The sequence below is a fragment of the Gekko japonicus genome, unplaced genomic scaffold (assembly GCF_001447785.1).
Source record: "Gekko japonicus isolate JY-2015 unplaced genomic scaffold, Gekko_japonicus_V1.1 scaffold2198, whole genome shotgun sequence".
In the NCBI taxonomy this organism is placed as follows: domain Eukaryota; kingdom Metazoa; phylum Chordata; class Lepidosauria; order Squamata; family Gekkonidae; genus Gekko; species Gekko japonicus.
Genome location: NW_015167118.1, coordinates 252,905 through 276,605, shown reverse-complemented (window position 1 = coordinate 276,605; position 23,701 = coordinate 252,905). Strand labels below are relative to the sequence as shown.

Sequence of the window (23,701 nt, the reverse complement as noted above, 5' to 3'; positions counted from 1 at the left end):
TAATAATAATAATAATACACAAACAGCCCTTACATATTGGGGGGGAAATGTTAGGGTGGTACAAAAGTTCTCTTGTTCATAAAGTGCTTTACAACAAGTCATGAAAGATAATACATTCAGATAAGGCGCTGATCTCAGCAAATGTTCAGGCTCCAATATGCTGCTAAGCTTCTAATGGATCCTAAGATCCTCAGGAAGATCCGATTTTGAAACATTGTTATATAATCCGGAGACGGCGTTGATGATGTACCTTTGCACTAGGATTTTCTTACGATTTGTAGGATTTGATTTATTGTGATGTAGTGCTTCAGACTGTAATACACAGGAAGCATTTTCTTTGCAAGTCTTGTTGACTGCTTGATTTGTGGGTCAGACACTCATGACTGTTTTCTTTATACTTGTTCTCTGATTGGGTCGTGTTTGTCCACAAAGGCATCCCAAGCCAGCCCCATAACTTCTTCACACAACATGTACTTCCATCAACTATTTTTGATGACAATAACATTTAGCGTGTGTACGGTGTTTTCAGAGTTCAAAGCGCTTCTCATATTCACCTTTGAACCAGCCATGTAAGGTAGGCCAATATTACGATCTCCATGCTGCAGTGAGGGGGGGGGCTGAAGGGGGGGCAGGGTTTGCCACCTAAAGCTATTCACGTGATCAGAACCAGGACATTGAACCCTCCCGGGAAAATGCTCGTGCTCTTAGCCACTACGTGTGAGGAAATGGCAGACAGCATCCTGAAAGCAACCTGAAGGTGGGGAATTATTAAGAAAAGGACTAGAAATCATTAAAAATACAGCAGAAAGGAATTGGGCTATGGAACTCAATCTTTCCTTGCACTAAGATGTCACAATTGCATAAATGTAAGTCTCAGTTTTGGAGCTGCGGTGGCTCAAGTGGTTAAGACGCTGAACTGCAGGGTGTGGAAGGTCGGTAGTTCGGCAGTTCGAGACCCGAGTGTGCCGTGTGACGGAGTGAGCGCCCGTCTCTAGTTCCAGCTCCTGCCAACCTAGCAGTTCGGAAGCAAGAAATTGCAAGTAGATAAATAGGTACCACTTCGGTGGGAAGGTAACAGCGTTCTGTGCGCCTTGGTGTTTAGTCATGCCGGCCACATAACCACGGAAATGTCTTCGGACAGCGCTGGCTCTTCGACTTGGAAATGGAGATAAGCACCGCAACCCTAGAGTTGGATTCGACTGGCTTTTGAGCAAGGGAACCTTTACCTTTTACCTAATTATCAGTTTGGAAGAGGGGTTGACCCCTCCCTAAGTTTAGTATCTGGATTGAGGAGGAGGAGGAGAACTGGATTTATACCCCGCTCTTCACTCGGAGTCTCAGAGCGGCTTACAATCTCCTCCCCTTCCCCTCCTCACAACAGACACCCTGTGAGGGAGGTGGGGCTGAGAGAGCTCTGAGAGAACTGCCTTTGAGAGAACAGCTCTGAGAGAACTGTGACTGACCCAAGGTCACCCAGCTGGCTTCACGTGGAGGAGGGGGAATCAAACCCAGTTCTCCAGATTAGAGTCTGCTGCTCTTAACCACTACACCAAACTGGCTCATTCTGTGGAATGGGGAGAGATAATAACAAATGCTTCTGAGCATACAGAGAAGAAATTCCCATACTGAGGGTCCACAAACATCCCTTACATATTGGGTAGTTTTTTTTTTTTAAGGTCCCATGATCTTTGGGGGGTAGGACTTTGATGAGCACCCTCCTCCCATGACCGCCCTCTGCACCTACCGTGCCACAGACGAAGAATCTGCCCAACATGCGGACAATAAGGTAAGACCAGAATATGTGCAGCAGCTGCAGGATCATCAGGGAACCATTCATTAAGTAGTAGCCCAAAAAGGGCTTGTATATTTCCATGGAGTAGTAGTATGTGTTGTAGAGCACCCTGCGGGGAAAGAAGGAGGGGAATCATGAGAGGACGAAGCTCGCTAGGGTCTCTGCCTTCAGACCGTCAGCTCTTTGGGGGAGGACCTGCATTTGCTGTCTAATTACTAGTGTGCCAAAGGTCTGTGGTGGTGCCCCATGTGGGGGACCTCCCCAGCCTTCTCCTCCGCCGCTGAATTCCTCCCAATTTCAATCTCCAAACTGTGGCACCAACATATTAGGAACCTCGGTTGTTCCCGTTTTTAAAATTTTGTACAGGTACTGCATGTGCACCATTTGCCACTAGCATTGATTCCTTCAGCTGACTTGCATCTCCCAGCCTACCCATTCTCAGTGCTCCTTTGTGCATGGACAAAGCACTGCAGAAAAGCTGTCTGGATGTGATTCTACGTACAAAGGCATCAAGATTCTTTCAATATGCTATTTGACCCATATGCAAGGGAAGATGTGCACATCACTAAAACACCACACAGAAAAGAATCTCAAATGTCATCACATGTACAAATGCATAGATGGTTTAGACCAGGGGTGTCAAGCATGTGGCCCGGGGGCTGGATCAGGCCCCTGGAGGGCTTCTATCAGGCCCGCAGTGGAACTGGCTGTCTTCTGCTTCTTTTCAGTTCTGCTGCTGCTGTGTCATTGTAGGTTTGCAGCTTACAGATACACACCTGAACAGCACACTCAAGATTGCAACAGCACAGACATTTTGATGCAATAATTCAGAGCAAGGGGTGTGTTATCAGACACTGTTAAATAAACAAAATATTGCAAGAGTCGAATGTTTTAAGCATGTTTTTGTTTTAAGTTAAAAGAACCCTTTGTGTTTGTGTCTTTTATAAAGTTTATATCTCCGCCACCTGGCATTGCATTTTATGACACGCATGGCCTGGCCCGACAAGGTCTCATTTATGTCAGATCTGGCCCTCCTAACAAATGAGTTTGACACCCCTGGTTTAGACTGTTTCAGCTTTCAACCTTCTGCATGCGCAAATCAGTAAAGCAGAGGGGGAAAGGGGCATGTGTACTGAACATGTGGCATTTTTGCTCTTAAAATGGGATACTCACACACTATACTTTCTTTATATATGATCGGGGTAGAGTTAAGAATCTAGCTGCCCCATGGTGGCTTATAACCACGGATGATCCTTTCCAGTTCCACTAATTTTTCTGAAACCAACCTCAGGCAGCAGTTATCACAAGACAGAATGGAAAGTTGCATTAGTTTTTCCCTCCATTGTTTTACCAAACCCACATTGGAACAGAAATTCCCCTCTGCATTGCATGCCCTTTCACTTCCTTTCAGCATCGGATTTCATGGTACCGTCTACACTGTGTGCCGCTTTCGCTTTCTTTGATCATTGGGTTTTATGGTACCTTCTGCATAGATTTATGGCCGTTCAGGGGTGACTTTGCAGTCAGGCCCTGGGGTATCTGAATGTGGGTTTGAGCTGCACCTTTGGTAAAACAACGGTGGAAAAAGCCAATGCAGAATCGCCCAGAGATGTGACCCGGAAGTGAAACTTACTTGCTGGGGAAAATCACCAGGCGGCTGAAGAGAAAAACGGCGGAGAAAACAATGAAGAGGGTGTCACAAATCTTGCGCCATTTCAGGTAGTGGAACATCTTGGTGGGCTGGGGAGTGGAGACACAAAAAGCACAACAAGTTTTTTTAAATCCTTCCGGACAGAAAAGAAAGCCCTCTTTTGAACATAGATCCAGAGGAGTTTAGCCGTGTTAGTCCGTTGCTGCAAAATAGTAAAAAGCCCAGTAGCACCTTTAAGACTAACAAACTTTATTGTAGCACAAGCTTTCGAGAAACACAGAACTCTTTCTCAGATGCAATATGCTACGACAAAGTTGGTTAGTCTTAAAGGTGCTACTGGGCTTTTTACTCCTTTGAACAGGGCACTTTATCGGCTTCATTTATACCCAGCCTTTATCTCCCAAGGGGGACTCACAGTTGCTTCCGTCATTTCCCACTTTATCCTTATCAACTGGTGGAATTTCCTGCTGCAAGAGATAATGTTCAGACTGTTTTATGAGAGGACAAGACGCATTCATGGAGGAGAGATATACTGATAATATTAGCTATGGTCTCTCAATGGAACCTCCGTGTTTAGCAGTATACCTCTGAATGTCAGTTGCTGGGAAGGGTTGACAGCAGGAGGAATCTTGGGCCTCCACGTCCCTATTTAAGGGACTCCTGGCACATCTGGTTGGCCACTAGAGTTTCCAGCCAAGAGTGAGTTGCAGGACACTCTGGGATTCCCTGAAGCAGGAAACCCGTAACGTAAAGTGTTATTACGTGCATTTCCTTATAGTTCTCCCCTTTTACTTGCTTGTATGCTAAAAAGAGGTATAATCCCCCCAAAACATCTCCACCTTCTGCTCCAGTTGAACAGGTTTTCCAATGAGGACAGGGGGACCCAGAAGAGCCAGTTTGGTGTAGTGGTTAGGAGCACAGATTCTAATCTAGGAGAACTGGGTTTGATTCCCCACTCCTCCACATGCAGCAGCTGGCGTGACCTTAGGTCAAGTCATATGTTCTTTCAGAGCTGTTCTCTGAAGGGTAGTTCTTGAAAGAGCTCTCTCAGCCCCAACTACCTCACAGGATGTCTGTTGTGGGGAGGGGAAGGGATTGTAAGCCACTCTGAGACTCCGAGTGAAGGACAGGGTATAAATCCAATCTCTTCTTCTTTCTCCTCTTCCATCTCGCAGTGGTCGTGAGCCTCACTCACCTCCAACAAACAGTCGGAAGCATCGTGTATAATCATGACCAGGGTGCCGATGCGGATGTAGTTGGCACAGTATGAGAAGCTGATGAGGAAGATGGTGGCAGCGTGGTGGATAATTTGCATTTTGTGGTCCTGAAGAGGGGGAGAGGAGACAGCTGAGGGACCGCTGGGGGCACAAAGGAGACTCCCCACCCCACCCCAGCGCAGGAGGAAAAACAAGCAACACTCAGCATTTGCATTTTGCTTTGCGCGAGAGGTCGAAACAGGGCAGGAGAGGTCTGCCATGATTTATTTACAAAATCTGTACCCCGCCCTCTGGCCCGTGACAAGGGCCGCTGAGGTGGATAACAATTTGAAATGTACAAGATGAGATTACATTATAAAGCCATTAAAATCAACACCACTCCTAATCAGACATGATTAAAACAATTTTTTAAAACAATGTTAAAATACATACAAAACTTTCATAACACGTTTAAAAAACATTGGTTAGGAAACAGGGATCACTGGGCGAATGGCAAACGAAATAAGGAAGTTTTCACCTGTTGGCAGAAGACACCAACAGAAGGAGACAGATGCATTTCCCTGGGAGGACCAGAATTTTGGTGCTGTGACTGAGAAGGCCCTTGCCCAGAAGCACCTTACCTCAAAGGCCCTTGCCCAGAAGGCCCTTGCCCAGATTGCCACCTGCCTGATCTCAGAAGCTGGGAGCACCCGAAGCAGGGCCTCTGAAGATGACCATAGTGGTCAGGCAAGTTCATAAGAGATTAGGTGGTCTTTCAGATATGTTGGTCCAAAACCATACAGGACCTTGAAGGTCATGCCTGGAAACAAACTGGAAGTCAGTACAGGTAAGCCAGTACTGAAGTGATACGGTCCCGATGACCCATTCTAGTCAACATCTGGCTGTGGCGTTTTGTACCAGTGGAAGTTTCCCAATACTTTTCGGGGCAGCCACATGCAGGGCGCCTTGCAGTAATCTCAACTTGATGTAGCCAGAGCATGCATGGCAGTGGGCAGATCTTTTCCGCCCTGGAAAGGCCACAGCCGGCTAACCAGCCAAAGCTGGCCAAAGGCACCCCTAGCCACCGCTGCTCCCTCCTTAAACAGCAGTAGGCCCAGGTCCAGCAGCACCCCGACCTACAGATTGGTGCCTTGAAGGGGAGTGCACCTCATCCAGAGCAGGGAGCAGTGGCACAGAGGATTTATCCTCTGGTTAGTAACATCTGAGCTGAACAGTACGGCTGTCAGTTCTAGCTCCGCGTTGGTGTGAGCTACCAGCCTTGTCTCCAGCTCGCCGTCCACCCAGCGGTTCGAAAGCTTCGGCGAGTAGATAAAATGGGTACCACCCCTTAGAGAGGGTGGGCACACCAAAGACCCCCCCGGTGGGGGAGGTGTTAGCCGGCGACCGGAATGCTCAGCTCGCGAGATTGTAAGCCTAAGAGAAAATCTCTTTGACTCTGAAGCCTGTAATGGGCCATTCTGGCCAGGCGGTGGCAGTGCAGCGCTGCAAGACCTGGAGAAGCTGACTTCATCTAGCCAAGCCGAAGTGATGCCGACGGAATATGTCTGACCGTGCAGCTGAACAAACCCTCGCCGACTGTGAAGTGTGTGATTAAAAAGATATATGTTGTCCTCCCTTATCCCCATAAATCATTGTTAGTCCCGCGTTGAATGTAACTGTAAATCGCTCAGAGCCAGCAAGCTCTGCAGGATTGAGCGATTAATAAATTGAAAGATTATTATTATTTATTATTAAATCAAGAGACAGGCCTTCCATCTACCACTCCTGTCAGGATTAAGCTTCAGTTTATTAACCTGCATCCGCTCCAAAACTATTTCCAGCCACCAGTTCATGGTTTCTACAGCCTCCGCGGGATCAACTGGAAGGGCAAGACAGATCTGAGGATCATTCGTATATTGTTGACAACCCAGCCCAAATCCACAGATGACCTCACCCAGTGGTTTCATGTAGACGTTAGAGCATAGGAGACAAGATGGAACCTTGTGGGAAACAAAGACCAAGGGGCTGAACAGAAGTTCCCCAGCACCACCTTCTGGGGTTGGCTGGTGTCCTTGATGTGCCGGTGGGCGGCGGGAGGGAGCAATCTGGGAGAGGGAGGGGCTCTGCCCCCAAACAGGGACATTGTAGTGTGATGTCCCCAATGTGATGACTAGAGATGTAAAATTTCTGGAAATTTTGAGGCTCGGGAAAAAATGGAAATTTTCGGGAAAATGGAAAAAAATGCTACATTAGCACTTCTTCTTTCTTTTCCAGATTGAAAGTCATTGTTACTTTAGGAACATAAAATATGACTATGGATATTTTTACTTGGCATGAAATTATCACTACTAGCATATTAAAAATATAGTGTATCCAAACAATTATTACAAACAGAATACCAACCCACATGCAAAAACAAAACGGAAACCTTTTTCTTTTCTTGTGACAATAGCACCTCCTAAAGGAAGAAATACATCTTGTTCTTGCATTGGAGAGTTCCGTTTGTAACCTAGGACTTGCTTGTCCTCAGTGCACAGAAATTAGATCCATCTGATACCATACATATTTTTAGAAATGGTTTGGAAAATATTTGAACACCTTGTCCTAAAATATTTTATTCATCATGTTAAAATAAAGCGTTCCATAATCAATTTTTTTCTTTTCTTTTCTTTTTTCAATTTTTCCAATATTCAGGGGGGGGGGGAGGCTTCAGGAAAAAAACAGGAAAAAATGTTTTTCCCCCTTAATTTTTCCATTTTTTCCCTGGGCCTTCACATCTCTAGTGATGACGTCACGTGTGAGTGTTTAAGGGCAAAAATTCTATGGTTTTACCACAGAGTCTTGGCCAACTTTGCCCTAAACCAGAGTGTCGCACGGTGACGTCATCACAGTGGGGATGTCACCGCATGAGCTCCCTGTTTGGCGACAGGGCTCTCCCCCACCAGCCAGCTGGTCGGCGCCTGGCAGAAGCCCGGAAAATTAGGGGATCCCCTGGCCAGATCGGGGGTCTGGCAACCCCACCACCTTCTGAAACCTACACTCCAGGTGGGACTGGAACCTCCATGGAGCAGTGCCTCCACTCCCAGTCCAGGTAGGCAGGGTCCAGAAGAACACCATAACTGAAAGCTGCTGAGAGGTCCAGGAGAATCAATCAAGTCCATCTTAATTAATTAATTAATTAATTAAACTTATACCCCGCCCTCCTCACATTATAGGCTCAGGGCGGGTACCAACATGTACGTATCTGCAATTAATGCACAGATTTACAATTTAAAATATATAGCAATAATCAATGAAAAGCCCCCCATAAAATCATGAACCTTAAAATCATAAAATCATCAACCTTAATTCAATAAATTATCTCCCAGTGCAAGTCACCCACCAGGGTAAGCACAGCTGTTTCAGTCCCATAACCAGGCCTAAACCCAGACTAGAAGGGGTATAAACAATTTGCCTCATCCAGGAAAGCTTGGCATTACTGAACCACCACCCGTTCAATCACCCTGCGGCAGAATGGAACGCTGAAACCGGTCAGTCACTAGTGGTGTCACAGGCACTGGCCAATAGTTTCCCGCAGCACAGGCACATCTCACAATTTCAGCAAGTCTCCCTTTTGGTGGACGATGGAGCTACAGACCACAATTTAACATACGCAGAATAAATTTTTTTAAAACCCTTAAAAATTCCCCCAATCTACACTGTATTAAAAAAGCCTTAACAATTAAAAGGACCTTGAAGAACCTCCTAAAACAGTACGCGCACACACCCCTCCATAGAGAACCCATTCCGTCGGGCGGGACCAATGACAGAAAAGGCTCTGGTTGATGCCAGGCGCGCCAACTGAAGTGGAGAAACGGCCAGTAGGTGGCAGCCTGAAGACTGTAGTTGGCACACAGGGAGGTACGGGCACAGACTTTAGCTACGTGGGTCTTAGACACGGAAGGGTGTGACAAACAGGAGGTTATCCAGTCGCTGGCTGTCATCAGCCAATCCCATGCCAAGGCCTGGGCAGATTTCAGGAAGTTGAGGGAATGTCAAGGGAGGGCGTTAACTGATGAGGTTCAGCCTTTACCTCAGATGTGGCAGACCCCCGATTCCAGGAGTCAGAAAAAGGGTAGCTGAGGAACCAGAGGAGTTGGGGGGCGCCAGTTGCCAGATGAGGGGACCCAGGTTAATGTTTGCCTGTCATTTTGAGAAACAGGCAGCGTCGAGCCGGAAACCTTGTTGGTTCATATTGCATTCTCTGATACAGAGAAGGCCGGGTAGCGTGCGATTACTTCAGGAAAGTGATACCAGTCAGAGAGAAAGCCGATACTAAGACTGAAGGACAAGATACGCCACGCCTCTCATGATTTATGAAATACCAGTCCAAATGGGGAGCCTGTGCGGCTTCATCATTATCAAGTTTGCTCAGAAGGTTTCCTGGCTGTTCCGACTACGATGTTTTAAGGATGTTCCTTATGGGTGACAAACCTCAGACTACAGTCTGTTGTGCGATTTTTTTTGCGGCGGCCTGTAAAATTCGCCAGGAAATCTCACGTACTGCATTTAAATTTTAGCTAATTTTATAATTCGATTTTGTATCTGTGTATTGGTTATTACGGTGGACTCTTTTTTTGTCTCAGTTTTCTTCCTTTGTCTGCAACCTGCAATTTTGCGATTTGTGCTGGTCATTGACTGAATAAAGCCAATTGATTGAGTGATTGATTGATCGATCGATCATTATAAAGCACTGAAATCTGAACCATCTTCCAGCAAACTAACTGCTCCCGTTTTCCAAATGAGCTCCCCTGGTGGAATGAGCTCCCAGGGGAGATCCCGGCCCTGCGAGATCTTATGCAGTTCCGCAGGGCCTGCAAGACGGAGCTCTTCCGCCAGGCCTTTGAGTAGGAGCCGCCACCATCACTGTACCACCACCGCCATGGGTTGGGCGAGGCCCTGAGGAAACATCTGAATGGAAGAAGCCCTAAGCCGTCCACTTGGAACCTCGGACCTAAGATGTCTCTGGATTATGGAAGTCATCAAGCAGCATGTTTTAATTTAGGATTTTTAAGATGTATTACCGTATGTGTTTTTAAACCATTATGTATACTATGTTTTTATTATGGCTAGGGTTTTGCCTTGCCTCTGTAAGCCGCCCTGAGCCCATTGGGGAGGGCGGAGTATAAATGTCGAAAATAATTAAATATAAATAAATAAATAAATAATCTGTCCCAAATGGGCTTTAAGGGTCAGAACCAGCACCTTGAATTGAACTTAGAAACAAACTGGCAGCCAATGGCAGCTGTTTTCAAATAAGCGAAATATATCCCCCATCCTGCTAGCCTCTAACAATAACCAAGCTGCTGTGTTTTGAACCAGTTGGAGCTTCCAGGTTGTCTTCAAGGGAAGCCCAATTCAGAGCGCATTACAGTAATCCAGCTGAGAGGCTACAGAAGCATGGATCGGCATAGCCAGTAAGAGATGGAAGCTGGTGAACCAAATGCAACTGTTAGGAAGGCCCCTCTCGGCCATGGAACTAACCTGCTTTACATGCCGCTAGGCTGGGTCTGTGAGTGCCCCCCTCGGCTCTTAACCGGTGGATAAAGTTTTACAGGTTTGATAAAGAATGCAGAAGTGCAAAGAAACTTCTTAATGCAAATTATGCAAGATGCAGATGCAACCCAGAGGCAGTATCTCTAACAGCTTTAAAACATCTAAAAGCCCAGTATAAAGTCCTTATCAAAAAGAAAAAACAGGAAGACATTCCTTGGGAGGAATTAAGTAAGGCAGTAAAGGAAAAGAACTCAGCACGGTTTTGGCGACTGGTCTCTGGTCTGTCAGACAGGCCTGTAAATATTCTGGGCAATTCTATCTCTCCTGGGACCTGGGAAATCCACTTTAGGAATCTGTATAAGGAAATAATCATAAGACCTTCTAATTCAATGGAAATTGACAATCTCCCAAATTGACCCCCTGTAGACCACTCAGAAAAGGAGCTGCGGTGGCTCAAGTGGTTAAGACGCTGAACTGCAGGCTGTGGAAGGTCAGTAGTTCAGCAGTTCGAGCCCCAGGGTGCCGCATGACGGAGTGAGCTCCCATCTCTAGTTCCAGCTCCTGCCAACCTAGCAGTTCGAAAGCAAGACATTGCAAGTAGATAAATAGGTACCGCTTTGGTGGGAAGGTAACAGCGTTCAGTGCGCCTTGGTGTTTAGTCATGCCGGCCACATGACCACGGAAATGTCTTCGGACAGCGCTGGCTCTTCGGCTTTGAAACGGAGATGAGCACCGCGACCCTAGAGTCGGATTCGACTGGCTTTCGAGCAAGGGAACCTTTACCTTTACCTTTTAGACCACTCAGAGGTGAAACAGCTTATCGATACCCTGAAGCCTGGTAAAGCACCCGGTCTTGATTTAATTCTCACAGAACTGATTAAAAAGAATGCAGAATGGTGAGTTCCGATTTTGGCATCCCTATTTACATTAATTGATCAAACAGGGAGAATCCCTAAGGACAGGAGAGTAGCACTCATCAGTCCATTTTACAAAAAAGGTAATAAAGAAGACCCAAATAACTACAGGTCAATTAGTCCGCTAAGTATAGTGAGTAAAGTGTATGCGAGACATCTCCTATGGAAATTCAGGGAATATCTTAACCTGTTCTGCAAAATGCCAACTCCATCCGCCAGCAGTGCGTCCAGCCCCTCCAAAGCACCAGCCTTCTTCACCAGCATTCCTTCTTGCTCAGGAGGAACTGAGTCAGGCATTCCCCTCAATGATCCCTCCCTTCCTGCCCTGTTATAACCAGTCTTCCCTCTAAGCTGAGGCAGTGTGAGCCAGCTCACCGTTTTTTAGCCTCCAGCTCACACATTTTTGTCTTAGCTCAGGAAGGAGGGCTCCAGAGCAAACTAATTTATGCAGCGGCCAAATCACTCGCTCACAACTTGAATGCCAGGAGCTCACAGAGTAGAACTTTTGCTCACAAGACTCTACAGCTTAGAGCAGGGGTGTCGAACTAATTTATTATGAGGGCTGGATCTGACATAAATGAGTCCTTGTTGGGCCGGGCCCTGTGTGTCATAAAATGTAATGCCAGGCTGCGGAGATACAAACTTTATAAAGGACACAAACACATTTTTTAAAACTTAAAATAAAATCATGCTTAAAACATTAGCACTCTTGCAATATTTTGTTTACTTAACAGTGTCTGATAATTGACACCTCTTGCTCTGAATTATTGCATCAAAATGTCTGTGATGCTGCAATCTTGAGTATGCTGTTCAGGTGTGTATCTGTAAGCTGCAAATCTACTTTTGATGTATTGACATTCACCACAGAAATCTCATGCTCAGAGTTCTGAGTCTAGGACCCAGGTTAAAACATGGAATGGCTGAGCGATTGAGAGTCTGGCGAAGCAAGCTATGATGCAGTAGCACAACTGGAAGCAGGAGATGGCCAGTTTCACTGCGGGCCTGATAGAAGCCCTCCAGGGGCCTGATCTGGCCCCTGGGCCGCATGTTTGACACCCCAGGCTTAGAGGGAGCATTGGTTATAACTGCTTGTTCTCCATAGACTCCTTTTGCAAGGTGAAGTCATTTAGCCTGGACTCAAGGAGACCACCACACTGAGAGCAGAGGGAAGACCTTGGACTGCAGCTACAGTGGGGCTATTGGGAGCTCTGCCCCCTTTCTTAAAGGACCAGCCCCACAAGATTTCCTTCTGAAAATGGGAAGGGATTTCATTGCTTTAGGCAGGGGAAGGGTAGGGAGTGTTTTTGCATTTCATTTATATCTGGGGTGGTGTGTTTGTGCTGCCTTTAATTTAATTTAATTTATTAGTAGTGTTAAACTACTTAAAAGTACGGTTGTTTAGAGACAGATGGAAAGATAATGGAAAATAATGGCAGCCCCGCCAGAAAAAACTTTTGCCCCACAAGCCACAAAATCCTGACTACGGGGCTGCGAAGACCCCAACATTCCCACGCGGGTGCTGCGAGTGACCTTCTGCTTCCACCTGTCCACTCCCGAAAGATCTGCATTAAAACGAAACTTTAATCGATGTTTTTCAAGGCAAGGTTGTAATTCCTCGCAATGCTTCATCTCATCTCATAACCTGGGAGGGAACGTGGCGGGAGGGAACCCGGCAGGCTTTAACTGGAAAGACGCTTCAAGGTGGGTGTTCCTTAGACCCCATCTGACACCCGCCACTCACCTTCCTCTTCACGTCAAAAGGGAGGGTGATGACCAGGGAGCCGTAGAAGGAAAGCTGCATGATGTAGTAGACATAGATGGAAGGCACGAGCGGCTGGGAAGGAAGCAAAGAGAAAGGAGGAGGTGAGTCTAGTTATCCCAACAACCCCCCAAAATTCAGCTCAAGGGGTCATCTGGTTGCCCCCTATGCAGCCAGTATCCAGCGGCCATGGCCTCTTCCAAGGCAGCAATGAAAAAGAAGAAGAAGAAGAAGAAGAAGAAGAAGAAGAAGAAGAAGAAGAAGAAGAAGAAGAAGAAGAAGAAGAAGAAGAGATTGGGTTTATACCCTGCCCTTCACTACCCAAAGGTGTCTCAGAGCGGCTTACAAACTCCTTTCCCTCCCCCTCCCCACAACAGACATCCTCTGTGAGGTCGGTGGGGCTGAGAGAGCTCTGAGAGAGAACTGCGCTTTTTCAAGGACAGCTCTTATCAGAACTATGCCTTGCCCAAGGTCACCCAGCCAGGTGCAAGTGGAGGAGTGGGGAATCAAGGAGAAGAAGGAAGGAGATTGGATTTGTACCCCGCCCTTCACTCCCCAAAGGAGTCTCAGAGCGGTTTACAAACTCCTTTCCCTCCCCCTCCCCACAACAGACACCCTGGGAGGTAAAAGAAGAAGAAGAGATTGGATTTATACCCCGCTCTTCACTACCCGAAGGAGTCTCAGAGCGGCTTACAAACTCCTTTCCCTTCCCCTCCCTGCAACAGACACCCTGTGAAGTAGGTGGGGCTGAGAGAGCTCTGACAGAAACTGCTCTTTTTCAAGAACAGCTCTTACCAGAACTATGCCTTGCCCAAGGTCACCCAGCCAGGTGCAAGTGGAGGAGTGGGGAATCAAGGAGAAGGAGGAGGAAGGAGATTGGATTTATACCCTGCCCTTCACTACCCAAAGGAGTCTCAGAGGGGCTTACAAACTCCTTTCCCTTCCCCTCCCCACAACAGACACCCTGTGAGGTAGGTGGGGCTGAGAGAGCTCTGACAGAAACTGCTCTTTTTTCAAGAACAGCTCTTATCAGAACTACGGCTTGCCCAAGGTCATCCAGCCAGGTGCAAGTGGAGGAGTGGGGAATCAAACCCGGCTCTCCCAGATTAGAGTCTGCGCACTTAACCACAACACCAAACTGGCAATGGGGAAACCTGGTTGAATGTCAGCCTCCTGAGGGGTGGACAGCTCGTGGCACAAGGAGTTAATCACCCCCCCACCAGACAAATGCCATGCCAGCCGCACCAAACGTTTAACACTTTCACAGGGGGAAAAGGTTTAACAGTACAAGTCATTGCTTTGGGGGGAGCTAGTCTAGTCCCATACCCAGTGCTTCTGGATAGCCCAAAAGCAGCATTTGATTAGTCAGAGGCAAACTCTCCCTGTGCTTGGAGGTTCTGTTTAACTATCATGGCTTGAGGGAGGCTTTAAAACCCCCTTAAACTCCCTTAAGTAGGTGGAATACCAGCAGGGGAAGTTGCCAGATCTCTTGAAAGACCGTTCCAGAACTGTGGTGCTGCTTTTGGAAAAGACCTTCTCTTGGTGGCCACAAACACAGAGAAGAAGACCTCTGAGACAGAGGAGATGTCAAGCGTTTGCTATGAGCCAGGATGGCAAAAATGAAGACGTTGGATTCATAAACCGCCCTTCACTACCCAAAGGAGTCTCAGAGTGGCTTATGATCTCCTTTCCTTTCCCTTCCCCTCCCCACGGCAGACACCCTGTGAGGCAGGTGGGGCTGAGAGAGCTCTCTTGAGGACTGCCCTTGAGAGAACAGCTCTGACAGAACTCTTGACTGACCCAAGGTCACGGCAGCAGCTGCATGTGGAGGCGTGGGGAAATCATGCCCGGTTCTCCCCGATTAGAGTCCGCGCCCCTAACCCCCCTAACTGCAACCTCCATGTTTTGAGAGAGGATACTGAACGCTTGCGAGACTTTTTAAGGGGTCAAACGTCATGAACAGGGCTCAGAAAGTAGTGAAGCCAGGCAGATGGAGCGGCCCTTTTCTTGCAGCTGTGCTCTCAAACCGCTGCGGTCTCTGCTTGCTTGTTTCCATACCGACGGTTTCTTGGCCACTTACTTGCTGCGGGTACCCAGTCCAGCACTCGCGGGAGTCCCACGTCCAGGGTTTCTGCAATGAGACGGAACACTGGAGAACTGCATCCCACCACTCCGTACATTAGTCACAAGGGAGCTCGACACAAACAGGAGGAGTCATCAAGATGGAAGCGGGGGGGGGGGTTTCCTCCCCTCAGCCACCATGCAAGGACGCCTTTGACCAGAACAATCCAGCTGTTGCCCTGGGCCCAGAGGTGTAGGAAGCGGCTTCACATAGACCACAGGGCCCACTGGCCCGTGGTCACCCATCGCGGCTGCAGATAATCAATACTTCCCTTTTGTCAAATTCCTGGAGAGAGGTGTGCTCCAAACCTCAGCCCAAACATCCCCTGCTTAAGTCCAGTCCAGTGGGGCACCTTTAAGACCAATGCCGTCCCCCTCCCGACTATGCGGGAAGCCTCCCGGTCTTCACTATTTTGCATGCTAATTTAACAAGCCACCCTCTGTATATATACAACTATGATCTGTAATTCCATTTCATCGTTTGCCGAAGTGTGCGTGCACACGAAAGCGCACACCTTGAATAAACCTTTGCCTACACAATTTAGCATATTTTCTCAGGCTCAGTTGAATCTCTCAATTCAACATGGTCAGATGGCCCACTATCTTCACAACTTAATCCAGCCTTTGCACTGCAGAGCCTTTACACTAGCCCAACTAAACGTGTTCCCTTCAAAAGAGCTTTCAGGTTGGTTTAAGAAAATTCCCTTTCATGAAAGGTTATGTTCTTGTCCCATAAAATCTGTGGACTCAATATCTATATATCTAATTCTCAATATGCCCCCTCTGTGCAGATATCTAAATCTGCACATCAGGGGTACTTGGGGGGGCAGGGAGATTTTCCTGCACATTTGGGGCAATACCCAGATGTGCAGAAAAATCTGAAAACTTGGAAAAAATATGCAGGGGATATTTAAATCCCCCCAAAAGTAAAAGAGTGGGAACACTCTGAGAATGGCTTCATTGCCACCACCGCTACCGCTGCCGCCGCCAGGGAGGGAGAGGGGGTGGGAGAAGGCTTGGCTGGCCAGTGGCTGTAAGCCGCTCAGGCCTCGCTGCCTGACCCATGTGGATCTATAAGAACCAGATCATCACTGAGACAGTACCCTAAGACCACAATTGTACCTTTAAAGATTGACTACCTCTTTCAATAGTCTTTCAGTAGTCATGTATGGCTGCGAGAGTTGGACTATAAGGAAGGCCGAGCGCCGAAGAATAGATTCTTTTGAACTATGGTGCTGGAGAAGACTCTTGAGAGTCCCTTGGACTGCAAGAAGATCAAATCAGTCAATCCTAAAAGAAATCAACCCTGACTGTTCCCTGGAAGGCCAGATAATGAAACTGAAGCTCAAATACTTTGGCCACCCAATGAGAAGGGAGCCCTCACTGGAGAAGACCCTGATGCTGGGAAAGGTTGAAGGTCAAAGAAGACGGGGACAGCAAAGGATGAGATGGTTGGACAGTGTCATCGACGCAACGAACATGAAATGGAGCCAACTTCAGAGGACAGCAGAAGACAGGAGGGCCTGGCGGGAGCTGGTCCATGGGGTCGCGAAGAGTCAGACTCGACTGTGCAACTGAACAACAACAACAAAGGTTCCCTTGCTCAAAAGCCAGTCGAATCCGACTCTAGGGTCGCGGTGCTCATCTCCGTTTCAAAGCCGAAGAGCCAGCGCTGTCCGAAGACGTTTCCGTGGTCATGTGGCCGGCATGCCTAAACACCAAGGCGCATGGAACGCTGTTACCTTCCCACCGAAGTGGTACCTATTTATCTACTTGCAATTTCTTGCTTTCGAACGGCTAGGTTGGCAGGAGCTGGAACTAGAGACGGGAGCTCACTCCATCATGTGGCACCCGGGTCTCGAACTGCTGAACTACCGACCTTCCACAGCCTGCAGTTCAGCGTCTTAACCACTTGAGCCACCGCAGCTCCTTCAATAGTTTTAATAGGGAAAACGTTATTCAAAATCTACTAAAGGATGCTAATCCTAATATTACAGCTATAGTGGCCAAGTTTCTCGCCGAAGTAGTCAAAGATAGATCTATTATAGTAAAGGATTGATTCATATTGCTTATAATGTCTTATTATGACCTTTTAAGTGTGGTTTTTTTTTAATTTATTATTTTTTATCCTGTACAGTTGCTATGGCTTTTTTGCTAATTCTATCATCATTATCATTATCATTATCATTATCATTATTATTATTATTTCTTATATGTCCATGCCAGGTTATTGTACATCTATGTATCTTACTGCTATGCCATTAAAGGTATTTGACTTTGAATAAACCTTTGTCGGTCTTAAAGCTGCCCCTGGACTCTAATTTTGTTCTATTGCTGCAGATCAACACGGCTGCCTACCTGTATATATCCCATGCTTACCTCCCTCAGTGAGGTGTGAGGCGATTCCCCGACTGGACTGCCTTGATGGACACTGCCAGGGGTCATTTCGTAGAAAAAGAGGTGCAGGAGGTCATTTGCAGAGCTCGTTGGCATATGCCACACCCCCTGACAGGCATGCAAGCATGCCTGGGTTCCCTGCCCGATCTTCTCATCTGGGGAAGGTAAAGAAAGGCATTTAACCCCCCCCCTTCCCTGAGTTCCTCAGGGGGAAAAGGGGGGATGTCTGCCTGCCTCCCCTTCCCCTCCCCAGCCAACCCGCCATGGCGGGCTGGCTGGAGAAGGCAAGGGCAGGGTGGGCAGGCAGACATGCCTGATTTCCCTGCCCGATCTTCTCCAGGTGTCCCGCGGCTGTGGAACCCAGATATGTCTAAAATGGGGAAGGGAAAGAATGTCTAAAATGGGGAAGGGGAAATGGGGAAATGGGGGGAAATGGGGAAGGGAAAGATGGGGAAGGGGAAATGGGAGAAATGGGGGAAAATGGGGAAGGGAAAGAAAGAACCCAGGCATGTCTAAAATGGGGAAGGGAAAGAAAGGCATTTAAATCCCCCCAGGTGGCGGGGGGGTGCCCCTGGGCTCCTTACTGCCGGAGTGCTGCTCCTTACTGCCGGAATGCTGCTCCGGCAGGAAATGACCCCTGGACACTGTCCAAGTCCACGTGGAGCAACTACGTGCCTGCCCAGTAGCTGCTCATTCTACAGAGTCAGTTCATTGCAACTTTGGTTCTTGCAGAGCTACCCTCTGGATGTCCTTCGGCAAGTGCCATTTCCCGTTAAATTTTCTGACACTGTCACTATTACACCATCGCCTGACTCCTATCTCTACGCAGTAGACCTGGCGCTGTGGTCAATGTTCCCTCTGTTTTTTTTCTCCCTACTGAGCAGAGTAGTTCATATTCTGAGCAGAATGTATCTGCTGTAATCTTAAAATGATCACTATAAAGGATCGATCCAAGTTCTGTACAAAACACGACATCATTCAAAAATATATCTTTTCCCATAATTTTCATACAAAAACAGTAGAAGGAGATATGGGTTTAAAGACACCATATATCCAGTCCAATGTCTTGTGCCTAGGCACACAATTCCAAAATAAAGTCCAACGGTTTAACTCCCACCTTGCCTGATAGAAGGCACAGCTGTATAGTTAATGTTCTGTTGGGGCGTGTCGACTTTCCTTCTTTCTCCCGTTTCTCAAAAGAGTTTTATCTGAGAAACGACTGTGACCAGTCTGTGGCAACACATTTTATTTCAGTCTTGAGATCAGTAGCCCGAAGCCTACAATTGTCTTTCCAAATTCCATCGCTTCAGGCTACTGATCTCAAGACTGAAAGAAAAAGCATCGCCACAGACTGGTCACAGTCAGAGCATTCCCCCAGCTGTCAGTTCTGAACCACGGCCATGACTAGAGACTTTATGGCCATGTTTGGGTGGTTTCCGGGGAATGATGGCAAGCTGCGTTGCCTCACCAGGTACTGGGTCATTCCACCTTGTACTGGGAGCCAGGCATTCCCCCCCTCCCCAAGTCCGTGTCCCATCACATAGACCCAATTGTGGGGATCATCCACAACCCAGCTGGCTGCCACTTTGAAAGCGGTTTATATCCATTCAGGACATATATCTGTGCCTCCTCTTCAGAGTCCTGCTCAAGGAGTCTGACAATCAGGGGTCATTTCCTGCAGGAGCGCACAGGAGTGGAGCTCCAGCAGTAAAGAGCCCAGGGGGGCGGGCACATGCAACAAGCCCCACCCCCTGCTCCCAGCAGCCCTCAGTCAGAGCAAGAAGCAGCCAGGTAAGTTGCAGAGCCCCCGACCGGCCTCCCAGCCCAAAACAGTCCAGTGGCACCTTAAGACCAAGTTTTATTCAGGTACAAGCTCTCCCTCCTCTGTGAGGACAGATCTGCACGTGTGTGCCCCCCCCCAATAGCTAGCAATCCAAAACAGTCCAGTGGAGCCTGAGTGGTGGGTGTTGCCTTCTGACACACTTCCGGTTATGTCGGGGGTGTGGCATATGCAAATAAGTTATGCTAATGAGGTATGCTAATGAGTTCCTGCACCTCTTTTTCTACAAAATGACCCCTGCTGACAATTAAAGACCACAGTATACTTAAAAAAAAAATCAAAAGAACTGGGTGGGGGTCTGCGTACTCACGTTATACAGGATAGCCATGGCCATGGTGTAGGAAATTATATAAAAGAGGCTCCTCCAACTACAAAACAAGCAGAGAAATTGATGTCAGGGTTCAGCTGGGTAGAAAAAGCAAAGGGAGGGGATCTGCGTGGGCCCCCTATCGGAACTCAATCACAAATCGCTCAGTGGTGGAATGGTTTTCCTTCTAACGTAAGAATTCAAAGGCTCGCCCCGTGAAACTCAGTGGCGCTACATTTAGGACAAAAAGAGAGTAGTTACTTACATATGAAATTATTTTGCAAAGCTCTCTGATGCAAAACACAGTGCTTTTTTAAGTGGGACTAGACCTCTTCGTGACAGGCAAGCGTGTCTTAACACTGCTCAACAGAACCTCCACGTTTAGAGACATCTGTCTTTCTGGACACCAGGTGCTGGGCATATTCAACAAGGGAGGGCTGTTGACAGACATATCCGGCTGGCCACTGGCAATGGGCCACTTCACTACTTGTATCCACCGTGTCCTAACCGTATGGAGGCCTATCTACAGCTACTAGCCAAAGTCAACTGATAGTACCCCCAAGTTCAGATGCCGGTCTGCCTCTGACTTCCAACAGCTCGTGCAAACAACAAGGGGAGGGTTATTGACTTCATGTTCTGCTTGAGGACTTGGCTCAAAAAATGGTGGTCACAGTCATAGAACAGACCGAAAAAAGAAAAAACTGTGAAGTAACTGCGCTAGAAAATATTTAAATAACAATCACAAAATTCTATACAAAAATGTGTACCAAAAATCTGCATAGAGCTAGAAGGCTCTTTGGTCTGACACCGCGAGTTCACATCCCATGCAATTAATCTAACCACAGAAGTAATCCAGTGCTCTGGATTCATTTACAAAATTATTTACAATCAGGGACACCAAAGCAGCTAACAGATATTAAAAAATGCATAAGGGGGGGGGGAGTCTTAAAAGCCTACTAAAATCAAACACACACACATTATTAAAACAATTAAAACCAAAGGTAAAAATACCCATATAACAACATAAGAGAGCCGGTGTGGTGTCGTGGTTAAGAGCAGCGGACTCTAATCTGGAGAACCGGGTTTGATTCCCCACTCTGCCTCCACCTGGATCCTGCTGGGTGACCTTGGGCCAGTCACAGTTCTCTCAGAACTCTCTCAGCCCCACCTGCCTCACAAGGTGCCTGTTGTGGGGAGAGGAAGGGACTGTGATTGTCAGTCGCTTTGAGACGCCTTAAGGTAGAGAAAAGCAGGGAATAAAAACCCACTCTTCTCCTATAAAAATAGCAACTAAAACAGCAGACAAAATACAAAGATGGCCACAGAAGGGGAAAGAGGAGTCTCCCTGGGGGGAGAGGGCCCAAAGTTTTGGTGCCAGGACTGAGAAGAGCATTTCCCGGGTGGCCACCTGCCTGATCTCAGAAGGGGGAGGGCACCCAAAAAGGGCCTTGGAAAAAATGACTGTCGTGGGCGGGTTGCTTCATAAAGACGTAGAACCTGCAGGGAGGCTGGTCCCAAGCCATGTGGGGTTTTAAAGGTCAGCACCAGCACCTTGAATTGTGTCTGGAGACAGTCTGGGAACCAGCATCGTTGGGCCAAGACTGGAGTGATATGGTCCCTACAACCCACTCCAGTTCACCTCCTGGCTAAAGCATTCTGTACCAACTGGGCCTTCTGAACAACCTTCAAGGGCAGTCCCACACAGACTGCGTTGCAGCCAAAGAGATCTGCCCCCCCCCCCAGAATCCACTTCAAAAGCACCACATCCGTTCTGGCTCACCAGGCTTCGCAGAATTTCTTTGTCAGGCTGGGCTGGTCTTGCCTGAGCCGGGATCGAAACCATCTCTCCACCTGCCGGGTCTGCAGGTCGCTCTGCTTGGCGAGACCGCTCAGTTGCCTCTAGGAAAAGAAGGCCCCAGAACCAGAGTGAGAAAAAGCCACATCCGTTCCATGAGAAATTCGTTTCGTACGTCCACATTTGAAATATGCCCCCTTTCAAAATGTTCCCCTTCATACAGAAAACTTGTGTCTCAGGAAGAAAATGGAAGGTTTGTTTCACTTACCGTGAATTTCCCCTTTCGGTAGTCCTAGGGTGGGGCAGTCTGAACGTATGGGAAGTAGCCCCTCCCTGGAGGCAGGCAGGATCGCTGACCATTTTGATTCCATAGGGGAGGGGCTTCTCTCCCAAGCCGGTTCCCAAGCAGTTCATCTCTCATGCACGAATATTACGACAGATAAAACCACGAACCAACAGCCAAAAGAAAAGGATTCAACAAATACAACTGGGTGAAACACCACAGGTAAAGATTGAACAGGGGACCTACGGGGGACCTTTCAGAAACATGTTCAGATTTCCTGGCTCTGAGCAACGTACCTTATCCGGGCCACTGGCCATCCCTGGAAACAGACCGGGCTCTACCCGAGCTGCACAAAAGGAAAACAAACTTCAAATATAGCTAAACTCACAGCAACATAATGCTAAACTCAATATACTAAACTAAATATAGCTAAACTAAATATAGCTGAACTCAAAGCAACTGGATAAAACTCACCCAATGCTCTTATCAGTATTGCACATGCAGAAAGCTATTAATCAATTTCATAGGCATGTAGGCGATCATTGCCTAGTTTATTCCTGTTCCTTAAACCCACAAGTTCTTACGGAGACATGCAGCTCCTCATTATAAGGTGACCTTGAGGAAGGATTTCTGATTTGAAACGGTCTCCTAAGATCCAGATGTGTCTGTTGTTGCATTACACAGCTGCGTGCTTTCTATGAAGAATTTATTTCAACAATAGGAACTGTATATTGATCTCTTCATTTGATGGACTTTCTGAATGCCTTAAACAAACTGTGATCCTTTACAAATTTTGTTCACATTGGAACTGATACATTTACTTGTACTGGCAATAAGATATTACATTGTTTCTGTTTGTCTGTTGTTTTCATTTTGTATACACTGTAAATCCTGATTGTTTCAACAACTGTAATCCCCTGTAGCAGAGAAAGGATCTTCTCCCTCCTTTCTTGGGACAGGAAGAGCTGATCCTGAACGGTATCTAGGATGACCCACAGTTGAAGCACCCACTGGGTGGGAAGTAGACAACTCTTCTCCCTGTTGATAATGAAGCCATGGTCCTGCAAGCAGAAGAGATCCTTTCCACATCTTCCACTCCCTGTTGGAATGAGAATGTCATCCAGGTATGGAAGAAAGGAAATGTCCTGGGTTCGGGGAAGAGTGATGAGTGAGACCAACACCTTTGTGAACACTCTTGGGGCAGTCTTGAGTCCAAAGGGAAGGAGCCAATATTGGAAATGCTTCCCACTGTAGGTGAAGTGGAGGAACCTCTGATGAGAATCCTGAACTGGGATATGAAAATAAGCCTGAGTGATCTACTCATGCCAGAACGTTCTTGTTTTGGATTGAGGCAATTATAGATTTGAGAATCCCCATCTGGAACATTCTCTTCGTGCCCCTGCAATTTAGCCATTTGAAGTCCAAAATGGCCCTCATTTCCCCATTCTTCTTTGGAACAATGAAGAAGATTGAGTAGACCCCTGATAACTTTTGTTCCTTTGGGACTGGCTCTATCGCTCTGAAGTCCAACAGAGACTGGATAGGTTGAAGAAGGAGAAGGTATTTCCTTGGGCACTGATTTGTTGGGACTTGGATGACTCTGTCATGAGGAAGGGCTTGCAGTTCCAGACAGCAGCTGTGTGTGACTGTGTCCAGTATCCACTGGTCAATGACAGACACTGCAAAGAATTGTAGTCAACATTCAATGTTTGGTGGGCCCGGCCCTGGTTGGTTGGCCTGTGGAAAGAGGAGCTGGGGACCCCAGATGGTTTGGGCTGCCAGCGACCTTTTGGAGACTTGGAAGGTTGAAAACTGATGCTTTGCTTAGGATTGCAAAAGGAATGGAAGCGCTTCTCGGGTTTACCTTCCTTCTTGCGCGTGGGAAGGACCTTTTTTGTGTGTCTTTATCCTCTATCAGGTATCTATCCACGCCATCCCCCAAAAGACTGACACCCTTGAAAGGAACACTAGCCACTCGAACTTGGGAGGTAGGGTCAACTTCCCAGTTGTGTAGCCAGGTGGTGTGTTGAGCTGTCATGTTGGATGCCATAGCCCTGGATGACAACTGGATTGCATCTAGGGATGCATCCGCAGAGAAGGCTGCAGCTAGA

The 23,701-nt window shown here is 47.4% G+C and overlaps 1 protein-coding gene across 1 annotated transcript in view; it reads right to left on the bottom strand.

The window, feature by feature from the left end:
* Nucleotides 1–23,701, bottom strand: part of LOC107111935 (ceramide synthase 4-like) — a 46,618-nt gene that overhangs the window by 5,315 nt on the left and 17,602 nt on the right. Inside the window, exons 3-9 of the mRNA XM_015412983.1 lie at nucleotides 21,293–21,411; nucleotides 19,516–19,573; nucleotides 14,928–14,978; nucleotides 12,830–12,922; nucleotides 4,639–4,767; nucleotides 3,426–3,532; nucleotides 1,745–1,901 (exon numbers count right to left, since the gene is read on the bottom strand). Of these exons, the coding sequence (XP_015268469.1) occupies nucleotides 1,745–1,901; nucleotides 3,426–3,532; nucleotides 4,639–4,767; nucleotides 12,830–12,922; nucleotides 14,928–14,978; nucleotides 19,516–19,573; nucleotides 21,293–21,411 (714 nt within the window). The remainder of the gene's footprint in view (nucleotides 1–1,744; nucleotides 1,902–3,425; nucleotides 3,533–4,638; nucleotides 4,768–12,829; nucleotides 12,923–14,927; nucleotides 14,979–19,515; nucleotides 19,574–21,292; nucleotides 21,412–23,701) is intronic.